The sequence below is a fragment of the Osmerus mordax genome, chromosome 6, assembly GCF_038355195.1.
Source record: "Osmerus mordax isolate fOsmMor3 chromosome 6, fOsmMor3.pri, whole genome shotgun sequence".
Taxonomy (NCBI): Eukaryota; Metazoa; Chordata; class Actinopteri; order Osmeriformes; family Osmeridae; genus Osmerus; species Osmerus mordax.
Genome location: NC_090055.1, coordinates 856,655 through 880,809, shown reverse-complemented (window position 1 = coordinate 880,809; position 24,155 = coordinate 856,655). Strand labels below are relative to the sequence as shown.

At 50.1% G+C, this 24,155-nt stretch overlaps 3 protein-coding genes across 3 annotated transcripts in view; 2 read left to right on the top strand and 1 right to left on the bottom strand.

The window, feature by feature from the left end:
* Positions 1–7,058, top strand: part of tuft1a (tuftelin 1a) — a 15,397-nt gene extending 8,339 nt beyond the window's left edge. The window contains 12 exon segments of the mRNA XM_067237939.1: positions 134–211; positions 1,142–1,180; positions 1,182–1,244; positions 1,399–1,485; positions 1,593–1,655; positions 1,781–1,861; positions 3,567–3,671; positions 4,001–4,230; positions 4,629–4,734; positions 4,841–4,924; positions 5,032–5,123; positions 5,909–7,058. Coding sequence (XP_067094040.1) covers positions 134–211; positions 1,142–1,180; positions 1,182–1,244; positions 1,399–1,485; positions 1,593–1,655; positions 1,781–1,861; positions 3,567–3,671; positions 4,001–4,230; positions 4,629–4,734; positions 4,841–4,924; positions 5,032–5,123; positions 5,909–5,981 — 1,101 coding nt within the window. The 3' untranslated portion in view covers positions 5,982–7,058.
* A 3,152-nt stretch (positions 7,059–10,210) lies between these two features.
* On the bottom strand, positions 10,211–11,974 carry LOC136944478 (protein C1orf43 homolog). Its single transcript, XM_067238261.1, has 7 exons — positions 11,772–11,974; positions 11,332–11,433; positions 11,129–11,228; positions 10,970–11,023; positions 10,715–10,881; positions 10,559–10,617; positions 10,211–10,441 (listed from the first exon to the last, which is right to left on the bottom strand). The coding sequence occupies exons 1-7, from the start codon at positions 11,829–11,831 to the stop codon at positions 10,231–10,233; spliced, it is 753 nt and encodes a 250-aa protein (XP_067094362.1). The 5' UTR covers positions 11,832–11,974; the 3' UTR covers positions 10,211–10,230.
* A 920-nt stretch (positions 11,975–12,894) lies between these two features.
* si:dkey-92i15.4 (uncharacterized) lies at positions 12,895–22,862 on the top strand. The gene is made up of 11 exons (XM_067237311.1): positions 12,895–12,924; positions 13,103–13,167; positions 16,039–17,418; positions 17,513–17,696; positions 18,039–18,474; positions 18,826–19,454; positions 19,590–19,779; positions 19,901–19,999; positions 20,656–20,929; positions 21,184–21,300; positions 21,818–22,862. Exons 3-11 carry the CDS (start codon positions 16,467–16,469, stop codon positions 21,994–21,996), a joined length of 3,060 nt encoding a protein of 1,019 aa, XP_067093412.1. The 5' UTR covers positions 12,895–12,924; positions 13,103–13,167; positions 16,039–16,466; the 3' UTR covers positions 21,997–22,862.
* Positions 22,863–24,155: the final 1,293 nt, after the last annotated feature.

Here is a 24,155-nt window from a genome sequence, read left to right as displayed (position 1 = left end):
TTCTCCTCCCTCTTTCTCTTTTTTCCTCTTCACTCCTTATAGCAGTTCCCCCTTCTCTCTCGCTCCTTCTTTCCATCCCATAACGGGCTCTTTGTTGAGTCTCTCCATCTCATCCCTTCTTCTCCTTCTTCAGGAGGGGTGCAGGCGACTGCGTCTCACTCTGCACCACCAGAGCCAGGCCACCCGGAGCTCAGAGCTGCCCAGGAGCAAGGTAGGATCCTACACCCTACACTCCTTCACCCTGCATCCTGCATCCTTCACCGTGCATCTTGCACCGTAGACCCTGGACCACAGAAGAGAGCTCAGCTAGTTCAGAGTGTCCTAAAGGTGACCGTGTGGTCTGGGTTTTAGTCTGGAGGGAGTTCTGGGGGTCTAGTCCTACACTCCTTGTTGCGCCAGTGTCTTCCAGGCACATCCTGTGGTTTGTTGTGTGTTCAGTTAGCTGTTAGCCAGTGTATTGTAGACTCTGTGTTAAAACATGCTACCATGCAGGTTCCTTACCCAAGTTAGGCAGCAGTTTTACACATACAGACTCGCAGCTCATAAATATGGCTGCTGTCCGGTTTCCATCAACTCTTATACAAGACCTCTTAAAAGTCAGTATTGTTCTTACTGGGGGGCTGGACTGCCAAGGTTATATAACTCTCTCTCTCTTTCTTTCTATCTCTCTGTCTTATCTCTGCCTCTCTCTCCTTCTTCTCTGCTTGGGGCCTCTCTTCCTCCTCTTCTAGTTTATTGTGACAGCGCTGATCTCCATAGTGATTATTGTGACAGCGCTGATCTCCATAGTGATTATTGTGACAGCGCTGATCTCCATAGTGATTATTGTGACAGCGCTGATCTCCATAGTGATTATTGTGACAGCGCTGATCTCCATAGTGATTATTGTGACAGCGCTGATCTCCATAGTGATTATGTGACAGCGCTGATCTCCATAGTGATTATTGTGACAGCGCTGATCCTCCATAGTGATTATTGTGACAGCGCTGATCTCCACAATGATTAGGGATAAATGTTTTATGTGTACTGATTTATAGTGGCTGTACACACACAAGCCCATACCACACATTTACAAGCGCACACACACACCTCCAGCGCCTGTATTTGAAACTCTCCTCTGCTCTAATTCCCAAACCTCCAGCCAATCGGACGAGCTTTTGCTGTGGTTCAGCCAACCATGTGAGGGTCCGGCTTTGAAGCCTGAACCAATCAAACCTGCAGAGGAGAAGGTTGAGGTCATCAAGGTGGGTTAGGTGTGTGTGTGTATTACAGGTGTGTGTGTCCAGGTGTGTGTATTATAGGTGTGTGTGTGTGTGTGCAGGTGTGTGTATTACAGGTGTGTGTGTGTGTGTCCAGTGTGTGTGTATTATAGGTGTGTGAGTGTGTGTGTGTGTGCAGGTGTATCTCGAGGCTCGTAGACAGGAACAGCAGAGACACCAGCAGAGTCTGAAGATGCTCTCAGACGAAGTCTCCCAGATACAAGAGGTCAGAAAACACACATACACACATACACACAGGCATACAGTACACAGTCACACATTCTTTATTCCAGTTGTTCCTTTGCTCTTAGTTAACACCGTGTGTGTGTTCAGGTGAGGTACTGTTTGAAGAGCCTGAGGGAGCAGATGGCAGCTAAGAATAAAGGAGAGCAGAAGGTACGACCATGTCACATGACATGACCTGGGTGTTCTGTGTGTCACCATCATCACCTGTCACGTGTCATGCCCATTGTGCACACTTCTATATCCTAATATACTTCTCCTTCCCTCCTTCCCCCTAGTTTCCTGTGAATGGGTACAGAGTCACTACTGTTCCAAAAGCCGAGCCCCGCCCAGAGGGAGGGGCTAGCATTGACGGACAGGTGAGCCCCTCCTCCCTGCCCCCCCTCCTCACCTGCCCATCTCCTGTCAGGTCTTAGTTGTGAGTGTGTGTGTTTTGTCTCCCTGGTAATGTGAGCTCGGGCCTCAGCATTGCCCTCATGATGTCAACTGATATTCCACCTTCAGCAGGTTTCTGATAGGAGGTAGAGAGTGATGGAGGGAGGGAGGGAGGTAGAGAGTGATGAAGGGAGGGAGGGAGGTAGAGAGTGATGAAGGGAGGGAGGGAGGTAGAGAGTGATGGAAGGGAGGGAGGGAGGTAGGAGAGTGATGAAGGGAGGGAGGGAGGTAGAGAGTGATGGAGGGAGGGAGGTAGAGAGGTGATGAAGGGAGGGAGGGAGGTAGAGAGTGATGAAGGGAGGGAGGGGAGGTAGAGAGTGATGAAGGGAGGGAGGGAGGTAAGAGAGTGATGAAGGGAGGGGAGGGAGGTAGAGAGTGATGAAGGGAGGGAGGGAGGTAGAGAGTGATGGAGGGAGGGAGGTAGAGAGTGATGAAGGGGGAGGGAGGGAGGTAGAGAGTGATGAAGGGAGGGAGGGAGGTAGAGAGGTGATGGAGGGAGGGGAGGGAGGTAGAGAGTGATGAGGGAGGGAGGGAGGTAGAGAGTGATGGAGGGAGGGAGGGAGGTAGAGAGTGATGGAGGGAGGGAGATTGGGAAGAAGGGAAGGGAGAGGTGGGTGTACTAGGGCAGTAGGGAGGTGCTGATACGAGACAGAGGAGAGACAGAGGAGGGGAAGATGAATACGGGAGGTGTAGAGAAGTCCTATAGATAGCTCCACATAAGCACATATAAAGGGAGGTGTTTATTAGCTTGTAACACTCAAATATGCGTTATTTGGCATGTCATCTGTGTGTGTGTGTGTGCAGGGCGCAGTGAGGGGGGAGTGTTCCAGCAACTTTCTGTCCCTCTGCTGAGAGTCTTTCCCTCTGCATTCCTTCAGCTTGTGTTTCATGTAGCGTGTGTTGTTGACTGGGAGCCCAGCATGGGAAACTCTCCCTGAGGTGGTTCTGTCTGGACGGCTCAGTAAAGGCTCCAACTGAAACAGCATTCCTGTCCTGTGTAGTGATTTCTGTAACTTTAGGTCCAACGATAGCTTTCAGATGTGACTCATGTTACCACAGAGCAGCGGTTAGTGTTCCAGGAAAAAGCCTGTTTGAGGTTAGCAGTGGTCCTCTCTCTCTCTCTCTCTCTCTCTCTCTCTCTCTCTCTCTCTCTGTGACGCACACAGCTCAGGCTCCTCCCACTTCCTCCTGCTTTTCATTCAAATGTGAATTCCTCTTTTACAATTTGCATACAAGCCACATCCTTTTTCCCTCATTAAGTCTCCTTCTCCAAGTCTCTCTCTCTCTCTCTTCTAACTGGCTGTTGTTTCCATGGCATCATCCATCAGATGCAGCTGTGGAAACACAACAGAACTCCTCCTCCCAGCTCTCCAGTTGCAGCTGTATTGATAACATCATCTCAGCACTATCATCTGTCCTACACTCACAATATAACAGAACTATCCTGAGGTCTGGACTGGAACTATGACTGGCATCAACCCTAAGCCTACAGATCCTTAAAGCAAATGTTTCAAAACCTAATGTCTGACATGTGCCCCTCTTTTCTCTCTCTGTCTCTCTCTATCTCTCTCTGTCTCTCTCTCTCTGTCTCTCTCCCTCTCTCTCTGTCTCTCTCTCTCTGTCTCCCAGGAGGGGGATGACGAGGAGGAGAGGATGAAGATGAGGGAGGTCAGTAAGCGTCTGTATGCTCAGCTTCAGGAGACTGAGAAGAAACACCAGGAGGAGAGAGAGAGAGACTGCAGGTAAAACAACACATTCTGTCATGTGTTTTCAGACCAAGTTATAAATGTTTCCTTTGTTAACCTTCATCTCCTCCTTCCTTCTTCCTGCCTCTCCTCCCCCCTCCTCTCTCCCTCCCTTCCTGCCTCTCCTCCCCCCTCCTCTCTCCCTCCCTTCCTGCCTCTCCTCCCCCCCTCCTCTCTCCCTCCCTTCCTGCCTCTCCTCCCCCCCTCCTCTCTCCCTCCCTTCCTGCCTCTCCTCCCCCCTTTCCCCCCCTCCTCTCCCTCCTCTCCCTCCCTCCCCCCCTCCTCTCCCTCCCCCCCTCCTCTCCCTCCCCCCCCTCCCTGCAGGCGGAGGGCAGTGACCTGAGGCAGCGTCTGGGGGAGCAGGGGGAGAAGCTGCGCGGCGTGGAGGAGGTGAGTGAGAGGAAGGACCGGCGCCTGGACGAGCTGCAGAGGCTGCTGGGGGGCATGGAGCAGGAGAGCGCCGCCCTGCGGGGCACGCTGAGGAACCGCGAGGAGGAGCTGAGAGAACTACGCAAGATCAGGGAGGAGGGAAGGACAGAAGACAATAGGTCAGCCAACACACACACACTCACACACACACACACACACACTCACACACACACTCTCTCTCACACACACACACACACACACACACACTCACACACATTCACACACACACACACACACTCACACACACACACACACACTCACTCACTCACTCACTCACACACACACACACACACTCACACACACACTCACACACACACACACACTCACTCACTCACACACACACACACACACACTCACACACACACTCACACACTCACTCACACACACATACATACACACACACACTCTCTCACACACACACACTCTCACACCCACACACACTCACACACACTCACTCTCACATACATACACACACACAATTTTTGTATTATAGTTTCGTAACATTGTGTGTGTGTAGGTCTGAACATCTGGAGAAGGAGCTGGCCATCCTGAAAGAGAAGATTCATCACCTGGACGACATGCTCAAGAGTCAGCAGCGGAAAGTCAGACACATGATCGAACAGGTGAGAATCTCTCTCACACACACACATTTTCATCACAGTAAAATTGACTAATCGTACACGTTTCTTTATATATTTAATATATGTGTGTGTGTGTGTGTGTGTACAGCTCCAAAACTCTCGCATGGTGATCCAGGAGAGAGACCGGGTGATCAGAGAGCTGGAGGAGAAGGTTGCCTTCCTGGAGGCTGAGGTCAGCACAGACCCTCTGGAGTCATCTCGGATATGTAGTCTTTTAGGCCACTGCTTGGGGATCTCTGGGAGTTGTAGTCTTTATACTGATTTACCCTTTGTGTGTAGAACCGGGAGATGCATGATCAGATGGACTACTTCATGGGAGGTCAAAGGTCAAACTCATACCTCTCAGACCGCAATGCCCAGATTGTTTACAGGTAAATACACACAAGAACACTCATCTCATCAACTAACCGCACACCTGCCCACTGTACACAGACATTACACACACAAACATGCACGTGGTCTCAGTCACCGCACACCTGGGAACCCATTCTGTTGTGTGGCCCGTGTGTGGCCTTACACAACCCTACACACACAAACTGGAAACTCACAGCTCCTATGTGTGATCATTCTGTTTTTTAAGAAGAGATGGCCAGTGACATTATTCCACCTTCTGATCTCTGGTCTTCCACTTTCCCTCACCTCCCTCCCCCTCACCTCCCTTCCCCTCACCTCCCTCCCCCTCACCTCCCTTCCCCTCACCTCCCTTCCCCTCACCTCCCTTCCCCTCCCTCCCCCTCACCTCCCTTCCCCTCCCTCCCCCTCACCTCCCTCCCCTTCCCCTCACCTCCCTCACCTCCCTTCCCCTCCCTCCCCGTCACCTCCCTTCCCCTCACCTCCCTCCCCCTCACCTCACCTCCCTTCCCCTCACCTCCCTCCCCCTCACCTCCCTTCCCCTCACCTCCCTCCCCCTCACCTCCCTTCCCCTCACCTCCCTCCCCTTCCCCTCACCTCCCTCACCTCCCTTCCCCTCCCTCCCCGTCACCTCCCTTCCCCTCACCTCCCTCCCCCTCACCTCACCTCCCTTCCCCTCACCTCCCTCCCCCTCACCTCCCTTCCCCTCACCTCCCTCCCTCCCCCTCACCTCCCTTCCCCTCACCTCCCTCCCTCACCTCCCTCTCCTCTGTCCCACACCTCTCTCCACCTCTCTCTCTTACAGCAAACCACTCAAGCCCTCCACCTCATCCAGTAAACCGCTTCCGTTCATCAAAGTCATCGAGATAAAGTCCTGAGCTGGATCAAGTAAACCAATGAGGAACAGAGAGTGAGGCTTAGAAAGAGACAGAAAGATGAGGAGGTAGGAACTAGAAAATGCTCACCGCCCAACCTGCAAAGCAACAGCAACAGTGGACTGTAACCAGACCACACCAGCATACCACAATCACCACCGCAATCCACGTCTGTAGATACTGGGCCACAACATGGACAGGATCTCACCCTGAACCTACATGTACACACCCCTCGATTTGGGGGGACATTATGCAACGTGTGGGTGCTTTTTGAGAAGCACTGCCATGAAACACATACAGCAGGATGTCAGGTGACAGGAAGTTAGAAGAGGGGTCTGGAAATGGATCTGTGTCGAAGGGGATGTTGAGAGTGACAGTTTGTTCTGTCTATTCTGGACAGTTGGAAACCAGGCAAAAAAAAAGATAGAATTTCACATATAAATGTATTGTGTCTGTAACCCAATGACCCAGGTAGTTCCTGCTCCTCTCCACTTACAAACATTATGATTTGACCCCTGAAATGTAAAGGTGATACTGTATCACAGTCGTTTGCGCCACTGTAAATACATATCTGTGACCTTCAACCCTCTGTGTGTCGTGTGAACAGTCTGAGTGAAGGTCTATGTTCTTATTTCTGAACTTGTAGCACATGGACTGCTTGTGATGTCACACACTAACTAGATAAAGTGACATCAGTACTAATGAGAACGTGCGTGCCGCTCAGCTAAAGTAAATGAAGGTGAGAATGGTGGTGGTGATGATGAAGTTTGACAAACATGTTCCTCCTCACCTGTTGCACACAGTCGTGTCACAGTGAGAATGTGTTTCTGTTTATGGAAGTGTCATCCACCATCCATGGATTTTTTTTTAACATATTTGTTATATATTAATATCATGTTAATATTCTGTTTAATGCTTTTCCTTACGTTTCGCCGAACATTTCATGGCATTCTTCTGTTCTATTTATGTGGACATGATTAGAGAAATGTCATGGAAGTTAGTGTGTTTGTGTTATTAATTTCTTTACAAGCTATGTGTGTTTTGATTATTTAAATAAATTGATTAAAATTATTACTCATTCATTATTATTAATTATTATTCATTTTGGATGGGATGTTCAAATAAAATAGTTTATTTTAGTTGTAGCCGGTGTATAATCCATTGATTCACTATGCAAGCGACCATGAGAAGGGTGCGGGTGATGGGATATCTCACCTTTCAAACAGCCTGAAAGATATGGAAGCCAATCAGTGACAATGTTTTGAATTTTAAAAGCCATTGAATACTTAACATTCACATTTAAACACCACTAAATGCGTTGGTTTTGAATTCACCTACATAAAAAATGTATTTCCATTAAAAAAGGGGGGAAAAAGACCGAAATTCAAGGTTTGGAAATTCAGGTTGCTCAAATTCGAAAAGTAAAATTCAGATCCCAAAAATGCGAGCCGAAAAAGCTGGGAGTCATGTGACGGGATATCAGCGGAGAACAACATCGCGGCTCGCGCCTAGTGCGGTCCAATCGTTCGGTTATTAAATGGAATTGATTGCACTACAGGACTTATGATCATCGTTTGATACCCCTCTCGTGGTTTATTGCTTAGTTTACTTAATGACTTAATGACTACTTAATGAGTTAACTTAATCAGTCTCCCCACAATCAGTGGCGGAACCAGACTTTTATATATGGGGTGGCAAAGGGGTGGCCAGGGCTACTTCAGGGGGTCCACAGACCAAGACTGAAAATGTGTGTAACCTTAGCCTGGCAATACTAGCTCAACAGCGTAAATACAGGGAAAACAAAGTTGAAGTATTAGCTAACTGGTTAGCTAGCACTGTAACTGGCTAGCTGGTACACCCGATGCTTGGGAAAACTGGATATCTATCAGCTAGCTACAGAAGAACAAATCTAGCAGCAGCCATAATGTACCATTTTGCTCACCTGGGGAAGCCGGCTGTGCTCCGTTTTGCTCCTAGCTTCAGACCTGACCCCCGGACCGGTAAGTAACTTCGTTTCTGCAGCTGTATTTGAGCTGTTTTAGCTAGCTAGCTGTCTCATAGAAGATAACGAGCTACTGAAGTTTTTTCTTAAAAAAAAAGTTTTTTATTGAAAATGTACAAACCATACATTGCAACATTGATACTCTTCATACATGAGAGGTACGAGTTACTGAAGTAATGGTGTAGGTAGTCGCGCGCAGGTTTGTGACGTTGCTGACGTTTGTGACTAGCTAGTTAGCTATCATGTTAGCTATCATTAGCTTCACTTTTCGTCTCAAAAACTGCAATTATGCCTAAACCGTGCAACGTTCGTTATCAAGACAAACGTTTTGACACTGAGACTGTATATAGTGCAGAAATAGAGGGACTACGTAGGGTGGGAAAATAAATAACAATTTGAGACTGAGAGATTGGCTAAAATTGTTTGAACACTCGGATCCAGTAAACCTTCCAAATGTAGGCTACTTAAGGAACACAGTGCAGCTCTAACCTTCAGGCACTCACACGGTAAATACAAACACGAGTCGTCTCGATCAGCCCGGGCCGTTAATATATCATCTATCATCATAGTTCATCTGTTTAGTATTGAAGTGTTGAGCGGTTTCAATGCAAGTGGTGACATTGTGCCATCTGCTGGTCATGTACTGACCCGCACCTAGAAGGACATCCTTGTCATGGTGATGCAACTCTTCAAAAACACACCTACCTAATATATATATATATATACACACACACATATATACCAGACTATTTAATGAGATCTCATGCTTCTCAGACATGCCATGACAGTCAAGAATCTCACATCCCAATTGGCAGTATGTGGGTGGGATGGGTTCTCAAATAAGAAAACAGAAATCAAGACTCTGTACCTAAATGAATGGATCTGTATTGTCTTATCTTTTTTGAATAAAAACATGTTTTTTTTTTAAAACATCCCAGAGTTAACACTTTATTGGAATGATACCTCTTATTTGACACCTCGTATTACAGTATTACATTTGTAACAGTTGTGCTGTTCTGATCACAGACCTGTACATCATACACATTCAGCCTGGCAACCTGCCTGTTTCTAGGCTACCGCAGCAAAGGATATACACACTTACTCTCAACTTGCACAGCAGGAATTAATACATTTAAATTGCATTGAATGAGTTCACTGAAAACAAATAGCACTTAGTTATTCAAATTCATAATTTCATTTTCTTTAAGAATAGTAATAATACAAATAAAATAAAGTCTAAAAAGCCCCTCTTGTGGCCCATTATGGCTTCAGTTGAACTGAGATGATATCGGACAGTTTAACCACCTTACAAAGTGTCATGGTTTTACTGCTGCAGCTCAGGAACAGTGCAAGACGCCTTCAGACTCCCTCAGGCATGGTGACAAACACTGACTAAGGCATCACATGTCAACGGTAATACTGGTCTAGTGTTACATTGGTTCATACAGTAGCATGTCTGTAACATGCATGTAGCATGTCTGTAACATGCATGTAGCATGGCATATGAGCACACATGAACAAAGTCTACAGACATACAAAGTTATACACACACTGATTGTCTCGTTGCATAGCTGCATCTCTCTAACCTTGTCTCGGTCAGACACCATCACATGTCCAACATCCTCTATCCACACAGTGCTGTGTTCACCTGCTCTCAACACAGTTAAAGGTCAAATATATCTCAATCAAGGGCACTCTATAATCAATGTTAGGATTTGATAGGCAGTGATTCTGTATTCTAAGGCACCATAGCTATGACCATAACTATTGTAATACTGGCATTTAGAGGCATGTGAACAAGATCACAGGCACTTCTCTCACTGGCAGCTCCTCTCTCCCTCCCCCAGACCTCCACCCCTCTCCCTCCCCCAGACCTCCACCCCTCTCCCTCCCCCAGACCTCCACCCCTCTCCCTCCCCCAGACCTCCACCCCTCTCCCTCCCCCAGACCTCCACCCTCTCCCTCCCCCAGACCTCCACCCTCTCCCTCCCCCAGACCTCCACCCCTCTCCCTCCCCCAGACCTCCACCCCTCTCCCTCCCCCAGACCTCCACCCCTCTCCCCCCCAGACCTCCACCCTCTCCCTCCCCCAGACCTCCACCCCTCTCCCTCCCCAGACCTCCACCCCTCTCCCTCCCCCAGACCTCCACCCCTCTCCCTCTCCCAGACCTCCACCCCTCTCCCTCCCCCAGACCTCCACCCCTCTCCCTCCCCCAGACCTCCACCCCTCTCCCACCCCCAGATCTCTCCTCTATGTCCAGGTGCTTTCCAGAGTGTTATAGTTGTCTTTGAAGTTCTTGAGTTCCAAGAAGTGTTTGGGACGCTTGCTGCGTTGCCCTGCCGACGGGAGGTAGGTGACCTGGGGGGGGGAGGAGGGGGGAGGGTCTGGAGGGCTGGTCAGGTCTTTAGCAGCAGCCTGGTGATGCTGGGTCACAGCAGCCGAGCTGGCCTGGGTCTTCACGCTGACACACACCACATGGCAAACATAGGTGAACTTGTATGCTATGAATGTGTAATGTAACGGAATTTGAAAACAGGAAGTGAAAGAAAAGACTGTTGTTGGTGGTGTATTTACTCACAGGGTGGCCAGCTCAGTCAGAGCCTCCTGGTATTGAACAAACTCTGCTTCTCCAAACACCTGCACACAAACTGCTGTTACACACTAGTCTCATCGATTCATGTCCCCTCCAATATCTTCCTTTCTCACTTACACACACACTCTCTCTGTGACTGACCCCTGTGCCGTGGCGAGCGTTATGGTATCCCTCCAGTAGTGTGTCTACCAGGGAACTGCTTCTGTTACGGAACACAGAACTGGAGTTCCGGAGTTCTAACAGCCAGGTTCTGAACCTCCTTCCTGTCACAGCTGTGGGAGTTCCTCCCAGCTCACGGAACGAGATGTCTAAGAGAGAGCAGCAGCACAAGTTGTTCTAACACAAAGGGGTGCTGTCTGGTTCTGGCGGTAGAATACTACAGTAGAGAGAACTTACCACAGTCTCTGATGGCATCCAGCGCTCTCATCCGGTAGAGGTAGTCATAACATCCTGTAAACACATCACACACACACACATGAACACAGCCCTTCTAACACAGCATGCAGTTTACTGCAGGTGCCTGTGTTCCAGTGTATGAGTTTATAAGCGTCTCACCGCCGTGTTGTAGCCGGTCATCATCACCAGACAGCAGACGGGGCTCGAAGCGGATCTCCTGGACCTTAGAGAGGCGCGAGTCCATCTCTTGCTTTAGGTCCTACAGCATAGGGAAAAGCAGAACCATTTGAAATTTAAACACATACTCCTGCAAACATCTACCCTGGACAGTGTCTGTGTGTATATGTATGTGTGCACCTCACCTTTGGTGCGTTGTGACCAAGGGGCACATGTGGTCCTCTGCGGGACCTCATAGCAAAGCGCATGATCTGCCTCTTCACAAAGATGAACAGCAGCACAAACACCTGGCACACAACACAGACACCACACAACACAGACACCACACAACACAGACACAACACAGACACAACACAGACAACACACAACACAGACACCACACAACACAGACACCACACAACACAACACGGACACCACACAACACAGACACCACACAACACAGACACCACATATAACTCAGACACCACAGCAGGTACGGAAATGTCAGAGGTACAAACGCTGAGGTAAGGTGCTACGGGCTACACTGAAAGCTAGACCGAAAGGTAGCTTATGTCTATGTCGTGTACACCTAAATATCGTATTTTCCTAGTATTTCGAACATCAAACAATATCGTTCAACACTTACTAGACTTCCGTAGGCCATGACAAGCACAACATTGACCTTGTTTGACGGAGACGTCGTCATGTTGAAACTCCTTGTTGTTGCACTTATCTTTGAAAGCACGCAGTAGTACGTTGTTTAGTTTGCTTCCATTAGGCACAAAGATTAGACCGCATTAGTTTCATAATTTATCCTAAAATAATTCGTTTTCTGGCCAACGGGTCCCGTCAGCGGCGCGCCGCTGAACTCTAAACATTTTGTTGACATCCGGGTTGATTACGTCATGTACAGCTGGAAAGGAGGGATCGACGACGGATTCAGGCAACGACGCTTCTGTCGCCACCTACTGTACGCAGTAAAGCAGCCCTACTGACAAAACTACTGAACAGAAACAACTTGACATCCCTACATGCCGAGATGGCAATAGTACACACATCCTTCACTCAATTAGAAGTATAGTACATGAGGGGAGAGGAGAACAGAGAAGCCTAAACAGCAAAGCAGAGCAGAGTACAGTAGAGTATATTAGAGTCCTCATCAAGTAGGATACTCATGATGCAACCTTTTTGTGGATTTTTTTTTTAACCTTTCAGTTTTTTTTTTCGAAACTTAAAAAAAGAAAACAAAATCAACCTTTGAAAACGTTTTATATATATATATATATACCTTTTTTGAATGTTTTTTTCACACCCAACAGGACACCAAAAAGTTTCTAGTTCTTTTGTTTCCACACACAGTGAAAGGAGAGGAGAAAGAGAGATCATGCCACCAGATACAGATTAAATCTAAAGTAACGAGCCTGTCCTGGAAATGTAAGAAGTAGAAACCGTGAAACCTACGGCATGGCTAACAGCGTTCAATGCCCCCATGTGGCCCGCAAGTTTGTCACATGAGAACCGGATGGTGAGTGCTGAGTAGCCTACTCCCTGAAGCATGAACACAGAAAGCAGCGGTTTGTCTGTGTGTTGGAAGATGATTTATCTTCGTGTTTGTCTCAGCAGACACAGGGAGAGTAATTCTTCCTGCAGGACAGGGGTGGGTGGTGAATCGGCTTGGGTCAGCGGTCTCTGCAGTGAACACTGGACCTCTCTTCATCTCTTCACCCAGTGTGTGGCAGGACAGGAGCCTGTTTGACTGCAACTGATCTTTATCTGTTCTTGGCAGAGAGCAGCTCTGTGTGGGTAAAATAGATATTCCGGGGTTCTGAACTGGACTTTCTGTGCAGCTGTTGAATCTTATTGTCTGTTATTTCACCCCTCGTTGGGGAAAAGCACTGAACTGAACTGCTAATCTTACCTCAGTCTACCAGCTACAGCAGAGAGATATAAACCACGACCCTACTTCCTGTGTCACAGATGACGGTGACTTGCTGTAGGAAACCCTACACAACATTCAGACACATCATGAACAGCTGCCCAATGTAAGTACTGCCTTCAAGAGAGTGTGTGTGTGTTTCTAAATGGCTTGTTGTTCAGATTCCCACCATTTTGAGTGTCAGATTGAGACAAACTGTGCCAGTGTCTGAGACTAACCACAGTCATAGCTGCCTCTGCTGGGTCTTAACATCGTGACCCAGCCCCATGTCCCAGTCTGAAAGGTTGGATGGGTTCAAGTTAAAGGGCAGCATCTTTGCTGTAAAAGGGTACCCTATCTTACTAAGAACAGTGAAGCGTGTTTGTTATGGTTTTGGTCTGCAAATGTGAGGAAGTGCACTAAGAATGGAACAGAGCATCTCTGGGGGATAGTTGGTGGTTTCTTTTCTCATAATTTGTTTATTAATCAGTCAAGTTAAGTTACATAAACATGTCGACCTGCTGAGCATCATAGTCTTTTACGACTTGACATTACAGTCATCCCCAACTTGGTGGTTTGTGACAACAAGGGCACAACCAGCACGCAGGGAATGAGACTTAAATTGTCTGACCTGTCTGGTCAGACTGCAGCAGACTCTCACTGTCTTCCAGTGTTGGAGAGAGGGCTAGCTAAGGTGGATCAATGTGACCCTCTCTCTTTCTCTCTTTCTTTTTGGTCTTTTGGTTTCTCACAGTTATGTAAACCCTATCCCCTCTCCCGCAGGATATGATGTCACACATGGAGGCAGACAGGTGGATTTTGATAACCCATTCTGGGTGTGTGGGTGTGCATGTGTGGAGGTGTGTGTGTGGAGGTGTGTGTGTGAAGGTGTGTGTGTGTGGAGGTGTGTGTGTGGAGGTGTGTGTGTGGAGGTGTGTGTGTGGAGGTGTGTGTGTGAAGGTGTGTGTGTGGAGGTGTGTGTGTGGAGGTGTGTGTGTGTGTGGGTGTGCGTGTGTGGAGGTGTGTGTGTGTGGAGGTGTGTGTGTGTGGAGGTGTGTGTGTGGAGGTGTGTGTGTTTCCAAGTCCTATTGTGTCTGTAGGTGAAACACAGAACCAGTCAGGAATGACACTGTGAGAAATAAGAAGTAGGCAGCAACAATGATTGGGGTAAGAGAGAAAGAGAGAGAGAAAGAGGGATAGTGGTAGAGAAGGACAGAGATAGAGGGAGAGAGGTGGAGACAGAATAGTGTGAGAAAGAGAGGGAGAGAGAAAGAGAGAGGGAGAGGGAGGGAGGGAAAGAGAAAGAGAGGGGGAGAGAGAGAGGGAGGGAGGGATGAAAGGACAAGAGAAGATAAACCTGTGGGGCAAGTTTACGTCACTGGACAGATGCATCAAGTAATCATGCCAGAGAGAGACAGAGAAAGAGAGTGAGAAGGAGGAAGTGGAGGTTAAGGATGGGGTACCAGGGTTCTCTGACAGTATCAGACATCATACATGGCTAATGTTCCAATCGGCCTTCACCTCGGAGACTTTCCCAAGGTACGTGTTTGTTTCTGTGTGTTTGTTTCTGTGTGTGTAAGTGTGAGAGTGTGTGTGTGCATGTGTGTCTAATGTGGAGTTTACGTGAATGGGGCCATGTTGCCAACGGTTACGCAGGTGAACGGCTTTGTAAACCTAGCAGAGCAGGTGTTTCTGTAAACTGATACTTTAACTCCCCTGCAATAGCAAACAGCAAATACACACACAATACGACCACATGGGGAGAATACTTTTGTACTTGTTTCAGCAGTTCTTCATGTGGAGTATCAGGTTCTAAATGTTCCACTGAGCTGTGGCTTTGTGAGTCATAGGCTTTGGACATGAAGCCCTGATGATATCTTTATTCAGGTTATCTTAAATGATCCTGTCACAGGGACTCTACGCTCATTTGAATGCCACACTGAATACGTGTGAACGATGAGTAATGGGGGACTAGTGTTGATTGGTTCTGTTGATCCTATCAGAAGCTGAAGGTCAGAGGGACTGGGGGTCTCCTGAAGGTCTTCTCTCCCTGTGTAACTCCACTGGATGCATGGAAGTCTGCTTCTCTCAGCTCTGCTCCACAAGAATCTCATCTTATTCAATAGCAGTTAGTTATGCACTATGAATTGCTGTGTGTGTTTGTATTGTGTGTGTCGGTGTGTATCAGACGGAACATTTTTCTTCTTCACACTAATACATTGTTTACCTGAAGTGGATTGCTGCTTGATAAGTTTTTCCAGTTTGGCTGCCGGTCTTGCTGAGGATGACAGGTAACCAGCATGTTGATTGAGTAAACAGCCTTCATGACATTCTTAAGTGGTGTGTGTGAGTTTGTTTCTTCATTGTGAACGTGTGTGTGGAAAGAATGAGAGGACAGAATGAGAGGACAGAATGAGAGGACAATGAAAGGACAGAATGAGAGGACAGAATGAGAGGACAGAATGAGAGGACAGAATGAGGACAGAATGAGAGGACAGAATAAGAGGACAGAATGAGAGGACAGAATGAGAGGACAGACTGAGAGGACAGAATGAGAGGACAGAATGAGAGGACAGAATAAGAGGACAGAATGAGAGGACAGAATGAGAGGACAGAATGAGAGGACAGAATAAGAGGAATGCTACCCTGAGTCTCTCTAATTCCACGTCCGAGGTTTTCTCTCTCTCTTGTCTCTCCCACTCTTCTCTGTCTTTTTTTCGAATAGTTTTTTGAGATTGGATTATTTTATTTTTCTCACTTCTTGTCCGTGTTTCCATTGAGGATTCTCCTCCTCTGTGTGTTAGCTGTGGCCTGAGTGCAAGCACACATTGTCCTTCTCTCGGACTACTATATGATTCAGTTTGGCCATGCGGAACTGTGTTTTCACCAGAATGACCACACTCCACATATCAAAACACTCCACATATCAAAACATTCCAGCCCATTCCGTCCCCGAGGGTGGAACTGCAGAACTGAATTTAGTCTTTTTCTCCTGTAGGGAGTGGATGCTGGTGTGAAAAATGGCAGTAAACTTCCCTTCTGATGACTCACAACACAGCAACACCCTGGAGAGAATACAGGTAGTGTGCGTATGATTGATTTGGAGGTGGGACCACAAGATAGTATTTGTGCAGGACACGTAGTCCCACAGTCCCACTGGAATGCAGGCGTGAGGATCTACAGCTGTGCCTGTGTTCTGGAGGCCTCCGGAGGGAACAGGGTTACAGTCGGACCACAGTGACATATCTACCTTGCTGTCTTCAGCATATCCTGGAACCTAATCTGGATATACTGCCTTCTTTCTTCTTTCATGGTGTGTCTTTTGAACAGCTCACTGAAGCCCTAAACACAGACATATCAAGCACCACTGTCACTCTCCTTGGTCTTTGTTTGACTGCACGCTGCACGTGCTCCAGAGCTCAGAGCATGGACCTGCCCTCCAGCCCGGTGTATGAGCTCAGCAGACCCTTCACCCTCCTCTCAGCCAGCTCTCCCTGCTACAGCCTGCCCCCAAACAGACAGGGGGTCCTGTCAGGGAGCAGGAGGGGGGCAGGGGGCGCGGGGCGCGGCTCAGGGGGCCCCAGAGAGGAGACGACAGAGAGAGAGGCCAGCGTGAAGGACAACATGGCTGCCAAGACGCAGCCTGGGCCGAACTTCCTTCCCCCGAGGGAGGAGAGGCCCACGGCCCCTCCAGCCCCCCAGGCCCCTCCGTCCCCGGGCCAGCGGAGGCAGAACGGGGCTGTGAGTGATGCGGGGGCTGAGCCCGGTGGGGAGCAGGGGGCCAGCGGGGGTGTCTCGGGGCAGGTGGGCGGAGACGGGGGCATGACGGACAGCAGGAAGCTGAACCTGACCAGTTGGAGTGAGCGAGGGGGCGGGGCCAGCCTAGAGGAGGGACGCCAGACCGGAGAGTTCTCTGTGCGCCGGGGAGGGACCACGCTAAGACGGGCCGAGAGTCTGGAGACGAGGGTGGAGGGGAGGGGGGGGCGAGGGCTTTTCAGGGCTCTGAACTATGACCCCTCTGGTCTGAGGGGGGAGGAAGGGAGGATGGGGGCTGAATTGAGTCGTGCAAACCTGGCTCTGGAGAGGGCTGGTGGGGTCCAGTCCCTGCCCACCAGGCTGAGGCTCCAGGCTGGGTCTGGGCTCAGGGATGCAGGGACACCTGGCACCAGGAGTCAGAGCATCTGGGAGAGGATTGAGAGGCTCTACGGTTCTGAGAAAGCAGAGGACTCGAACCCCAGGACCAAGCTGTACTCCGCCCCCATCGGAGACTGGCCTCTGTCAGAGCTGGACGGGGGCGGAGCCTTCGCCCAGCGCAGGAAGTCAACCACAGACTTCATCCCCAACTCCTCCCCCATCAGCCAGTGGAGGAGGGGGTCATGCGAGGGGGGGGGGGGGCTTTCCTAAGCGTCTTTTCAGGGAAGAGAGGAACGGTGTGGACACAGCGCAGAGCACTCAGGACGTCACGCCCTCAGGGTCTTCAGTGTCAGTGTTGGGCAGGGAGAGAGCTCCAGGGGTGGAGTTGCAGGGCCAAGCCCAGAGGAAGCCTCCTAAACTGGGGCAGATCGCCCAGAGAAGAGGGGTGCTGGAGTACAACACCAGGTCTCTGGACAGGGCCAGGAGTAAACTCACTGTGGCAGCTCCGAGCAGGGCTGACAGGTCTGCATACACACCCTCACACCCTCCCTCAGTGGAGGACCCATCCAGGGCTCTCAGGAATCCATCTCTCTCTCCTCCACCTGGACACAGAGAGGAGAGAGAGGGGGAAAGGAGGAATAAAGAGGTAACAAACAACGGAGAGAGAAAAGTTGGGATCGGCCAAGAGGGTGAAGGGGTGGGAGAGAGGAGAGGGAGGCCAGCATGCAAGAGAGATCTGGAGAAGGAGGCGAGTTCCACACCTGAGCCATCAGGGGTCAACCTGGGGTCAAAACTCCTCTCGACCAATCAGATGAACAGCAGAGCGACCCCTGACCCCTCCACCAGGCCCCTGGCATGTGTCAGGAGTGTGGCTCGCGAGGGGAGCATCACTGAAGATGTGTTTGAGCCCAGTCCCCAGAGAAGCACAGCTCAGCCCAGTGACAGGAGGGTGTTAGTGGCTCCCTCCGTGGCCAGTGTGAAGAATAAGATCCACCAGTTTGAGACCCTAACCCAGAAGACCCAGAGGGACTTCCAGAAGCCCCGACGGGCCTTCTCTGTCCCAGAGCCCCTGGACAGGAAGGCTGGGGAGGGAGCCAGCAAGGCCGGGAGGGGTCAGGATCTGGGGGGAAGGAGAGGGCGGTGGGAGGGAGTGAAGGAGGAGAGGGATGGGGTGGATTCAGGAGGAGAACGGATGAGACGCACAACGGGTAATGAGGTGAAGAGGAGCGCTCCAGATCAAGCTCTGGGGGGGCTCCCGGGCAGAGGAGAGGAAGAGAAGGAGAAGGAGAGAGGCTGGGCAGTGAGGTCAGCGTCCGTAGATGAGACTGGGCTGAGGTGGGAGAGGAGGGAGAAGGAGAGAGAAACTGAGAGAGAGGCTGAGAGGAGGGAGAAGGAGAGAGAGGCTGAGAGGAGGGAGAAGGAGAGAGAGGCTGAGAGGAGGGAGAAGGAGAGAGAGGCTGAGAGAGAGGCTGAGAGGAGGGAGAAGGAGAGACAGGCTGAGAGGAGGGAGAAGGAGAGAGGGGCTGAGAGAGGGGCTGAGAGAGAGGCTGAGAGGAGGGAGAAGGAGAGACAGGCTGAAGGGGGAGGAGTGCAGGAGAGAGGCCGAGCAGAGGAGAGTGAAGTTGGACCCAATACATATCCCAAACTGAAGGACAAGATGGAGATTCCTCTCAGTGGAGGAATCAGAGAGAGACCTCGCAGAGCCTCTCCTGTGGATGAGACCAGTTCCAGCCAACCTGCTGAGCCAGAGAGACCATTCACACCTCAGGGCAGGAACAGGAGGAAGGAGGCTGCCTCCATCAAGCTGTTGAACTTCAATAATAACTGCAATAGTAGTGAGATAGCAGAGCTCCAGCACAGCCCCAGCCCTGACCTGTCTTCTCCAGTCAGTGACGATGACAAAACCCCCACCAATACCCCCCACGACTCTCCCTTCTACCCCCAGGAGGACTCTCCCTTCTACCTGGGGGGGGGCTCTCCTGCCTTCACCCCCACAGCCCAGCCTCACACCTCCAGCCAGGAGACCAACTCCCATCTGGAGAGGGACTCCCTGGTCCCCCCCCTCCCCCTGTCCTCCCCCAGCAGCCTCCCTCAGACCGGGGGAGACCTGGATGCGTGGGTAGCCAGCCTGAGCCGCAAGATCGAGCGCTGGGACTGTGGCGAGGAGGACGATGAAGAGGGGACAGAGAAGGACGAGGACTCTAACTACGACTCGGACGAATCCTCTGTAACCATCACCAGCAACATGAGCCAATCAGATCGCAGGAGTTTCTGTCTCAGGTGAGTGGTTGATCAAACAAAGCAATTGAAAGTAAACGTAAATTTCTCATACTTTTTATTTTTATTTATTTCAAGTCATTTTCTCTTGTCTTCTCTCAATACCTGTCTGTCTGTGGCTGTTCCTGTGCCCCCCAGCCTGGCTGAGCTGTGTAACTTCGGGGGGGTGGACTATGAGACGGAGGCTGAGCTGGAGGACTGGCCGCCCGGTCGCTCTGCCTCCCTGAGCTCGGATGTGTCGGCCCTGTCCTGTGTGTCTGTCCTGGACAGTGAGGAGCTGGACAGGCTGCTGGATGATGTTCGGAGTCTTGGGGACGACACCCTGCAGGTAGAGGTTACTCAAACCAGCGTTCCAGACCCCAGTATTGGCCAAGACTTCTTCCCTCTATTGGAAATGGTTAGGGTTAACCCCCCCCCCCTCCTCCTCCTCCCCCTCTCTCCCTGTGCAGAACTATGAGGATGTGCAGGTGGTGGTCCTCCATAAGGAGGTGGGCATCGGCCTGGGCTTCACTGTTGCCGGGGGCGAGGACCAGAACAAGCCTGTCACCGTGAGTCAAACAGACTCGACTGACACCAGAGTCAGCAGTGTCACCCTAGACATCCGACATCCCACTCCCTGCTGCCCAGACATCCAACATCCCACTCCCTGCTGCCCAGACATCCAACTTCCCACTCCCTGCTGCCCAGACATCCAACATCCCACTACCTGCTGCCCAGACATCCAACATCCCACTCCCTGCTGCCCAGACATCCAACATCCCACTCCCTGCTGCCCAGACATCCAACATCCCACTCCCTGCTGCCCAGACATCCAACATCCCACTCCCTGCTGCCCAGACATCCAACATCCCACTCCCTGCTGCCCAGACATCCAACATCCCACTACCTGCTGCCCAGACATCCAACTTCCCACTCCCTGCTGCCCAGACATCCAACTTCCCACTCCCTGCTGCCCAGACATCCAACATCCCATTCCCTGCTGCCCAGACATCCAACTTCCCACTCCCTGCTGCCCAGACATCCAACTTCCCACTCCCTGCTGCCCAGACATCCAACATCCCACTCCCTGCTGCCCAGACATCCAACTTCCCACTCCCTGCTGCCCAGACATCCAACATCCCACTACCTGCTGCCCAGACATCCAACATCCCACTACCTGCTGCCCAGACATCCAACATCCCACTCCCTGCTGTCTCCTCTGCAGGTCCACAGGGTGTTCTCCTCTGGAGTGGCGGCTCAGGAAGGCTCCATCAGGGAGGGCGACCTGGTCCTGTCAATCAACGGTACCTCGCTGTCTGGCTCCACCCACTGGCAGGCTCTGAGGACGCTCAGGAAGGCGAGGACCCTGGGGATGGGCGTGGTCGTGCTGCGGAGGTGCGTGGCCTCCAAGCCCGTGAAGGGTGTTACTGGAGCAGACATGCAGGGGCGGAAACAGACCCCGCCCACCAACACAGGTGAGACCCCGCCCACCAACACAGGTGAGAGGGCAGCACTGCAACAACACCAAGGCTAGGGCCGAACCTGTGCAAACCTGTGCTTGTGTTAATTGTGTGTGTTTGTGCATGTGTGTATGTGCATGGGTGAATGTGTGTGTGTATGTGCATGGGTGAATGTGTGTGTATGTGCATGGGTGAATGTGTGTGAGTGCATGTGTGTGTGTGTATGTGAATGGGTAAATATGTGTGTGTATGTGAATGGGTGAATGTGTGTGTGTAATGGTACTGTGCCCCAGGCCAGCGGCTGTGTGTGCGACTGGAGAAGGGCAGCAGAGATCTGGGCTTCAGCCTGGAAGGAGGCCTGGGCTGCAGTCTGGGGGACAGGCCCCTCAGTGTCCAGAAGATCTTCTTGGGTAAGAACAACCACACTAACACACGTCTGGCCCACTGATCTGTAAGGGATCCACTTCCGGCTGCCTTGCTGTTAGTAACCCCCGTGGAGCTGGCTCTTAATATCAGATATAAACACAACAGCATTGAGCTGAGATGTGCTACAGTAGGTGATTGTGACATGTATCTTGTGAGCCCAGTTTCAATCATAATGTTAAGCCCCGCCCACGTTGAGCCTCGCCCTGAACTGCACACTCCAGTCATTCTTGGAGATACTAGGAGATTCCTGGAAGTTTAGATAAAGAAAGCCCCCTCCCCTCCTCCCCTCCTCTTTCCCTCTTTCCTTCCCCTCCTCCTCCCTCCCTGCCTCCCTCCTCCTCCCCTCCCTCCCCTCCTCCCTTCCTCCCCTCCTCCCTCCCCCCCCCTCCTCCCTTCCTCCCCCCCCCTCCTCCCTTCCTCCCCCCCTCCCCTCCTCCTCCTCCCTCCCTCCTCCTCCCTCCCCTCCTCTCTCCCTCCCTCCCTCCCCCTCTGTCTCTTCAGGAGGCCCAGTGAACAAGGTGTGTCCCGGAGACGAGGTGTTGGAGATCCAGGGTGTGAGTGTGGTGGGGATGAGGCGCCTGGAGGCCTGGAATCTGATCAGAAGACTGCCCCCTGGGCCTGTGGATGTGCTACTGCACCGCCCTCTCAATACCAGCGTCATCCACTCCCAGTCGTCATGATGGGTTCAGTAAAGCAGCTTGAGAGAGGATTCATCCTGTCTGCAGCTTGAGAGAGGATTCATCCTGTCTGCAGCTTGAGGGAGGACTCATCCTGTCTGCAGCTTGAGGGAGGACTCATCCTGTCTGCAGCTTGAGGGAGGACTCATCCTGTCTGCAGCTTGAGGGAGGACTCATCCTGTCTGCAGCTTGAGGGAGGACTCATCCTGTCTGCAGCTTGAGGGAGGACTCATCCTTTCTGCAGCTTGAGGGAGGACTCATCCTGTCTGCAGCTTGAGGGAGGACTCATCCTGTCTGCAGCTTGAGGGAGGACTCATCCTGTCTGCAGCTTGAGGGAGGACTCATCCTGTCTGCAGTTATCTCTCACAGGGACATCTCATCATCAGGATATTGCAAGGCTCTGACACGGTTTGTCTCAGTAGCCCAGAGACCATCTCCTCAGCCGCAGGTGGGCTTCTGTGTTGCCTTGGCAACCCTGAGAAGGCCCACTACCCCTGCAGGGTACAGTAACTTAACTTAGTTTACGATAGTAAGGTTCTAGTGGGGATCTCATCCTGGAAATGAGATCAGTGATGCCTCACCATCAGGATGCTTTCTGCACCAGTCAACAAGCACTGAATAGTAACACGGCTAGTAACACTGCTAGTAAAACGGCTTGGAAACAATGAAAGATCAATAAGTGTATAACTGCAACGTTTAACTGTGTAAATGATTTCAAGAAACAAGCAGCATCTTTCATATTCTATGTTGTAGCAGCCCTCGTCCTGTAATATGTTCACCAGTTGATTATATATGGGAAGCTCCATTGTTGTAATCTGTTGAATTGTATCTTATATTCCTCCTCAAATAAGTGTAAATAAATCCTAACATGAACCTTCTCTTTATTCAAATGCAGTACATAGCACAGCCTGTAGGGGGAGCTGGGGAAGCAGACTTCACTCTCGATGACGTTAACAAACACTAGATGATGAACTGTGATCCTGCCATTACTATGTCCTCTCTGAAGACCAGGGAGGCACAGAGCAGGTGTCTCTCATCGTCACCTGGGGAGAGGTGCCCTGAAGAGATCAGATAGCGCTGCTATATTACGCCACTCCAAGATTTCGTTTATCTCACTTTTACTGCTTTTGAAGTGAGTTGAGCAGCATTGAGTAAAATCTGGGTTTGAAGGGTTGAAACCGCAGACTGTGTGAAGCTGTAACATCTTTACACCTAGCTCATAATACTGTTTTACAACTCACTCACAAAAAGTTACGATCAGGAAATTTGATAAATTAGATAACTAATCACAAGACTCATTTAAATCATTAACTCAAAACAAATGGTTACATGTATACAGAACGCAATTGAAACTTTTCAAGGCGTACCTTAGTCTTGAATAATCAATATTTACTGATCAATTTATTAGGCTGATTAAACTGTGAATGACCCTAACTGTTAAACGATAGCGGTGTAGCACCTTTTACTGCAGATCAAGAGGTTGTAGGTTCAAATCCACCCTGTATGTCATTTGAGATTTTTTTTTACTCTGTTAAATGAATCCATACATGCATTATCAACAAAACCAAGGAAGACAGATTTTTCAACACACCAATTTGATGACTTATGTATTTTAGGAATTTTCAGGAGTTGTGAATTACAAACACATTAGTAGTTGCTTAATACTCAATCATAGAAAGAGCTTCTTCAAGTAAATACAGATATAAACTAAAGCTAAATACTGGAGAAAGATGGAGACCGCTGGACATTTCTAGAACATGGAACACAGCTGAATTATAAATGCATGTTTAAGTTCAAATTCTAATAAACACAAATATCCTCCTTTTATAAACACATGAACGAGCATGTACAATGGATATACAGTTTATTGTCTTTTTTGTTTGTTATGTTGACATGTTTATGGTTGTGGAGGTGAAAGTCCAAGGCAGATATTAGATGGCTGGTGCATTTTGTATGGTGAGCAGATTGGTGTGAGGGAGCCTTGTGTGTCAGACTAACGTGAGTGGACTTGTGATCTTAGCGAGGGAGTAACGACACATGGACACTGAGTGGTCTGACAGACTACATCTACACTGCACTGACCCCTCAGGACCAGAGACCAACACCAGCATCTCCACCACCATCATCAGACACAGACAGGAGAGAGACAGACAGACAGGAGA

Excerpts from the sequence above, each read along its gene's own strand:
- LOC136944478 (XM_067238261.1), bottom strand. The coding sequence starts at position 11,831 with ATGACGACGTCTCCGTCAAACAAGGTCAATGTTGTGCTTGTCATGGCC. Across the intron at positions 10,882-10,969 it reads GGATGCCATCAGAGACTGTG|ACATCTCGTTCCGTGAGCTG; the intron begins GTAAGTTCTCTC and ends GCTCTCTCTTAG. Across the intron at positions 10,618-10,714 it reads ACGCTCGCCACGGCACAGGG|GTGTTTGGAGAAGCAGAGTT; the intron begins GTCAGTCACAGA and ends GTTTGTGTGCAG.
- si:dkey-92i15.4 (XM_067237311.1), top strand. The coding sequence starts at position 16,467 with ATGGACCTGCCCTCCAGCCCGGTGTATGAGCTCAGCAGACCCTTCACC. Across the intron at positions 18,475-18,825 it reads AGAAGGAGAGAGGCTGGGCA|GACAAGATGGAGATTCCTCT; the intron begins GTGAGGTCAGCG and ends CCCAAACTGAAG. Across the intron at positions 19,455-19,589 it reads CGCAGGAGTTTCTGTCTCAG|CCTGGCTGAGCTGTGTAACT; the intron begins GTGAGTGGTTGA and ends TGTGCCCCCCAG.